The following is a 6423-nucleotide window of genomic DNA, read 5'->3' on the forward strand; positions in this document are numbered from 1 at the left end:
ACTTTGCTTTTTAGCTTCAATTTCAATAGATTCATTCTTTGTAGTATTTGTATCACTTGTCTCTGAGTCTGTGTTTTTTCTATTTTGTGCTAAAGTTTTAAGTGGTTTAAAATGCTGTCTCTCCATAGGTGAATCTTCTTGAGCTGATGCGTTCACTACATTTGGAAGCTGTACAGCCATCAGCTTAGCTGCTCTGTTTCCTGATACTGAAGAGTCTACGATTTTTGGTAAGAGAGCATGACTGTGTTAGTATTTTAAACACTAAAACTCGTTTCTGAAGGGCTCTGCCTCAGAATGTCCTGTCTGACACAAAAGGTGCTGGAGAGAAGGCTTGTAGATGACCCTGGAGTTCTGACTTGTCTGTCTTTAAGGTGAACCTTCTTTTGCTCCAGGAATGTGAAACTGGACTTCAGCAGCTGTTTGCATTTAGTGGGTTCTTAACTGTATCAAAATGGGCTGAGGAGCAAGAAGGGGGAGTAGGAAAAAACTTTTGTATTTGATACGCAGATTTTCAAAATGCTCATATTGTTCCATAATGTTCTGAAAGATAAACTGGATACAAACAAGATTCTTTAATGTTTTTACTTTACAGTTCATGTAGACTGTTCAAAATGAATGAACACCCTAAAAAGAGGAAAAGGAAGACTCTACATCCTTCTCGTTACTCAGGTCAGTCTAGAGCCTGAGTTATGTACACTTTAGTAAGTTGAACTTTTTTCTCAGAATAACTTTACAAGAATGGACCACACGTGCCAACACGTGGCACAGCAGTGACCTGTAGGGTGGGATAAGCAATCTTGGCTCGAATGGGCAGCACCCTCTCTGCAGGCTCCTTTGTTGGGCCACTTTGGGCCAGTGCACCTGAAGGGTTTGTTCTGTACTCCCTGCACGTGGGGGAAAGTGGCTTTAGCTGCAAATGAAGGTGATTCTGCTTCCACAGAGAGGAGGAATTCTGTAAAATTGGGGTGGGGGTAGAGAGAAGTGTTCAGCACTGAACAGACGACACTTGTTAGTGTCCTCAGTGGGAGCAGAGACCTGATACTCCAAACACCAGGGCAGCAGCTGGAAGGTGTCAATCACAACAGGAATTCTTACAAAACAATAAGTAAAAATGTGAAAAGAATTTTGATGAACATGAAATACATCTGTAGCTACAATAAGACATGAGTCTAAAATGTTTTTTGTTGATGTTTTGGTTTAGATTCTTCAGGTGCAACCAGATACATAGACAACAGTGGCATTTTTTCTGACCACTGCTATAGCGTCTGTTCCATGAGACAGCCAGATGTAAACAGAGGTAAGACTATGTTTTGGGGTCTTGTTCTGCAGTTCTTTAATGTGTTGTGTTCCTATTCATAGAAGCAAATAGAACACACAATATATAGTAGGTGATTTCTGAGTGTCCTTGTGATCAGTTATGCCTTAGACTGGTGGGAGGTTGTTCAATTGTTACAACTGAAATACAGTTTTCAGAGTAGAAACAATAACAACAAAAAGACCCTTCAATTTTACATTTATAATGGTGATTAAACTACCTCAAATACTTACTGTCTAGGTAACAAACTTGATGAGTTCAGATGGAAACAGTTGCTTTGATTTGTACCTGGCTAAACAAAATGTCTTTTTATAAAACATCCAATAGTGAGTGGAAAGTTAGCAGAGTAAATGAGATGGTGGATTTTTAGTCTGTTTATTTTCACTTTAATAATTAACCATAAAGTCTGCAGAAGTTTTAGAAAGTATCATATTTTAAAATCTATTGTCCAGAAATATTGAAGAATATGTTTTTAAGTTGTGTCTTTTAAATTTAACCTTTCATTTAAGGATTTTAAGGGTTTTTTTCTGTGTAATCAGCTGACTAATTTCTGCTGAAATCTTCTAGACAGAGTTGCTACTTTTTGAATTCCTATGTGTTTCTCTGCATGTATGGAAATAATTTTCAAGGTATTTACTGTTACTTTTTTAAATGTAGGTCATGATGTGCTTAGTAGATAAAGATAAATTTATGCAAGTAGAAAAAAATAAATAGTAAGCAAGATCTATGACTAAATGAAGGAATCAGGATGATGCTGGTGTGGACAGATGATGACAAGGCAATGCCTTCCTCCCCTTTGCAGGCAGATTCCACAGTCCTGTGCAGAGCCTGGACACAGATGATGACGGGAGCCCGGTGCACGCCGGGAGCTCCCACTGGAGCGGGGCACACTCAAACCTTGGCATGCACTGCACGGACCCTAAAAGGAAGGATAAAGGTAAAGGTCAGTGTGTTTGCACATGAGGTGCTGGCAGGTTGGAGAGCTTTTCATGTAGCTTCCTTGCTTTGACAGAAATGGTGAAGGATTTATAGTTTCTGGTATTGCTTTGTTAGCTGAATATACAGCATAGTCTGGCAGGGGAAAAGTAGCTGGTCTTTGCATTTGAAAGCTGCTGCAGCTGGCTGAAAAGTTAAAAATGGGCCCAGGTGTTTCGTAGTGGGTTTTTTTCAACCTTCTATTATGTATTTTCTTGTGCAGATAAAGGTACTAACAATGGAATGTGCAGAGACTTATGTGACTCACCTATATTCAGTGACAGCCCCACAGAAGAAGAGAAACCTCTAGATATCCAAACAGTAGAAATTTCTACAACAGAAGTGAATGCTGTAGAAGTTCATGATATAGAAACACAGACTGTGTCACCTGAGAAGCTGGAAGCTGAGGACCTTGAGGAAATCCCTCTGGAGACATGTAAAATCTTTGAGAAGAACCAGGCTTTGAATATCACAGCTCAACAGAAATGGCCCTTGCTGAGAGCCAACAGCAGCGGCTTGTACAAGTGTGAGCTCTGTGAATTCAACAGCAAGTACTTCTCTGATCTGAAGCAGCACATGATCCTGAAGCACAAGACATGCACAGAAACTCACGTCTGTAAAGTCTGTAAAGAAAGTTTCTCCAGCAAAGTGCAGCTGATTGAACACGTAAAACTACACGAGGAGGATCCGTACATCTGTAAATACTGCGATTACAAGACGGTGATTTTTGAGAATCTGAGTCAGCACATAGCAGACACCCACTTCAACGACCACCTTTACTGGTGTGAGCAGTGCGACGTGCAGTTCTCCTCCAGCAGCGAGCTGTACCTGCACTTCCAGGAGCACAGCTGTGACGAGCAGTACCTGTGCCAGTTCTGTGAGCACGAGACCAACGACCCCGAGGACCTGCACAGCCACGTGGTGAACGAGCACGCCTGCCGCCTCATCGAGCTCAGCGACAGCTACAACAACAAGGAGCGCGGCCAGTACAGCCTCATCAACAAAATCACTTTTGACAAGTGCAAAAACTTCTTTGTGTGCCAGGTGTGCGGCTTTAGGAGCAGGCTGCACACAAATGTCAACAGGCACGTAGCTATTGAGCACACCAAAATATTCCCTCATGTTTGTGATGACTGTGGGAAGGGATTTTCAGGTATGTTGGAATATTGCAAGCACCTAAGCTCTCATTTATCTGAAGGGATTTATTTGTGTCAGTACTGTGAATATTCAACGGGACAGATTGAGGACCTTAAAACTCATTTGGATTTCAGGCATTCAGCAGATTTGCCTCATAAATGTACCGATTGTTTAATGAGGTTTGGGAATGAAAAAGATCTTTTAAGTCATCTTCAGATACATGAGACGGTGTGATTGCTTTCTTGCCCTGTAATCAATTTGTTAGAATTGGAATGAATTTCCAGCCACTGGGATGTGATGTTAAATACAATTTTAACTGCAATTTTACATTTCTAATGTTTTCATCTTTGTATCAGTAAAGCATGTATAGTACTTGGTGTTGTGAATTTCCTTGTCTAGGCGTTTCATAATCACATTTACAGGTGATGGATCAGATTTTGGGGGGAGGGACAGTGGGAGTAATTGCATGTTGTGATACCAGTTCTGATGGTCATCCTGATCTTTCACATCTAGTGTAGAAGACCAGCTCTCTTGAGTTTAAAAAGGCACAAAAACAAAGCAAGTACTTAATTCCATGTTTAAATAACCCAATACTGGTCTCAGTTCCACATCCAGGTCACGTTACCCTGTGTGGCAGCATGTCTTTGCACTGGTGTGCAGCAAAAGCACTGGCCTGCCAAAGATAAGGGTTCCCAGGCATGGACATGTCCAGATTCACAAACCAGCCTTCATTTCCCACCTCATGCTCCTGATAAGCTTTTTCAATTGTCCTGTTTTTCTCTTGGAATACCCTCCTGACCCCACTGTTCACTTTGTTGTGTGTTTAAGTCCCTTCTGTGGGACTGTCCAGCACATGTACAACACAATATTCCACAGATGTAGTACACGACTGCCACATGATGCTCCCTTTATTTACCCTGAGTTCCTGTCTTTTAATGCGGTGAGCAGACACACATTGCTTGGGTTTGGATTGGATCATGTTCTAACTGCAAAAGGAATTGCAGTGATCCTGCTGAAAATGTACAAAATTAATTTCTTATGTAAAATCGTAATTCAGCTCTCAGTGAAATTATGTGTCACCAACCTCTGACTAGAGCAAACTTCTAGTAGTCTATATTATTATAATAATTCTGTATGTTTATAATTATCTTTCCACCACTAGTAACTTGAGGAATGTTATTTTAACTCTGTAGATTTTTAAACTTTTATATACGGGCTTAAAAGACCAGTACATGACAAAATTTTTACTACTCACTCTCAAATTATTTCACACATTTGTTTATATTATATATAGCACTATCCTGCCATTATAATCATTGACAGTGAGTTTTTACAGTTCATTCTGTAGCTCTATTTCCAAGTGGAAACTTGGACAGATGAAAAAGAGTGGGGTCACTTAGATTATGCTAGATACCATAAAAATACCCATAAATTACTAGTGGACTTTACGTTTCTTTCTACATTGACTGTAAATTTGTAATGTAAGATTGTCTAATGCAAGATTTGTATAGAGATAATTAATGTATCAAACATTTCTTGATCAGTGAGATTTGGTGTTACCAGCTTCAAGGCATGCAAGGGTATTTGGATTTGAATTTTAAAGCTAAGGATAAAACTTGGCTGAATGTTATCAATTCATGGAGGTTCTGATTTCCAGAGAAGTATTTCTGGAAAGTCTATGAACCACTTAGTGGTTCATTTTGTTTATTTTGTTGTGGGAGGAAAGGCCATTTCTGTCACTTTGAAATGCTGATTTACTACTAGATCTTGTGTTTGTCATTGAAAAGGGCAACCTGAGGGTGTCTTGCTGTATTTTATTACTCCCTTGTATAGAGAATGACAGTATTTGTGGTAGAATTGCTGATTTCCTATTTTGAACACATTCTTCCTGGCTGGTTTAAAATGATAGCAATAATACACTTAACAAAACACTAAGATGAATTATTTTCTATATGGAAAAATAATTTTGTTCATATATCTCAAAGGGGGAATGCTGGTTCTCTGAAAACTCTGCTCCTGCCGATGGCACAGAGGTGGAATGACACAGCTGAGCTCTGGAGAGAAAGCTGCTCTAGGAGACAGTGACAAGGAGAAAAAGGCATTTAAAAATCCCCCAAGATAAATAAGGGGGCTTAAGAAGTGTGTGTATTTTCATAGGCCAGCATTGTGTCCCCAGCAGGAAAGGTGCCAGCACACAGCCCTGTGACACAGCAAACCTGCCTGTTGACATGAATAACTTCATGGCTGTCTTTGAGTTGGGTTATTTCTGATCTCTAAACTGGCAATCAAAACAATACCTTCAGGAATTTTGTGAAGCCAAACCATTCCAAGCTAAAATGCATCTAAACGGGAAATGTATCCAAGGTCACCTTAGGTTGGATTTTATAAATTAGGGACTAATGTTACTATTTTCTTTTTAGTATCTATCAGGGAGTAAATGGAAGTGTACAGGAGTAGCATGTCTCATTTTTAAAGGGAGCACAATACACTGCTAGCTTCCACATGATCTGCATGTTAAAGTTACTAAGTAGTAGGAAAAATAGGTAATGAGACTGCCTAGAATCTGTAAGGCTGAAAGGCCTGGCTGACCTTGCCAAGGACAGGGAGGACATTGGGGTTATTTGGGTGAAGCACAAGTGGAAGGTGAGCGCTGTGATCCGGGTGCAGCTGCTCTGGTACCGGCACAGATCTGTCACCCCGAGCGGCTCATCCCAGTCTGCAGGGGCAGAAATAAACTGTAGGGACCAGGACTGTGTAGTATTTATGATTTTTCTCCAAGGCAGTAAGTATCAAATTCAGGTTGTTCGCTGTACCTGCAGGGTTAAGCTGTTTCAGGAGCAGCATTCCAAGCAGAAGCTATGCAAAATCATGACATTGGTTTTGGTAGTGTTTTATATCTGTAAGAAATCTGTATTTGATTCTTTGCTTTTCAGACTTTTGAACCCTTAGTTTCGATGCGTGACTCGATTTTAGGGATATTTTCCAACCTTAACAAA

General features: G+C 40.2%; 1 protein-coding gene across 3 annotated transcripts; it reads left to right on the plus strand.

The window, feature by feature from the left end:
- On the plus strand, positions 1-5524 carry ZNF639 (zinc finger protein 639). Of its 3 annotated transcripts, none has more exons than XM_083868455.1 (5): positions 1-227; positions 593-669; positions 1202-1297; positions 2118-2258; positions 2514-5524. In XM_083868455.1, the coding sequence occupies exons 2-5, from the start codon at positions 612-614 to the stop codon at positions 3659-3661; spliced, it is 1443 nt and encodes a 480-aa protein (XP_083724581.1). In that variant the 5' UTR covers positions 1-227; positions 593-611; the 3' UTR covers positions 3662-5524. The 3 variants fall into 3 exon arrangements, with proteins under 3 accessions (XP_083724581.1, XP_083724582.1, XP_083724580.1); XM_083868456.1 differs by having other exon boundaries at positions 4-227; positions 2118-2252; XM_083868454.1 differs by lacking the exon at positions 1-227 and having other exon boundaries at positions 575-669.
- The last annotated feature ends 899 nt before the right edge of the window (positions 5525-6423 follow it).

Source organism: Zosterops lateralis (assembly GCF_965231275.1).
Source record: "Zosterops lateralis genome assembly, chromosome: 10".
Lineage (NCBI taxonomy): Eukaryota > Metazoa > Chordata > Aves > Passeriformes > Zosteropidae > Zosterops > Zosterops lateralis.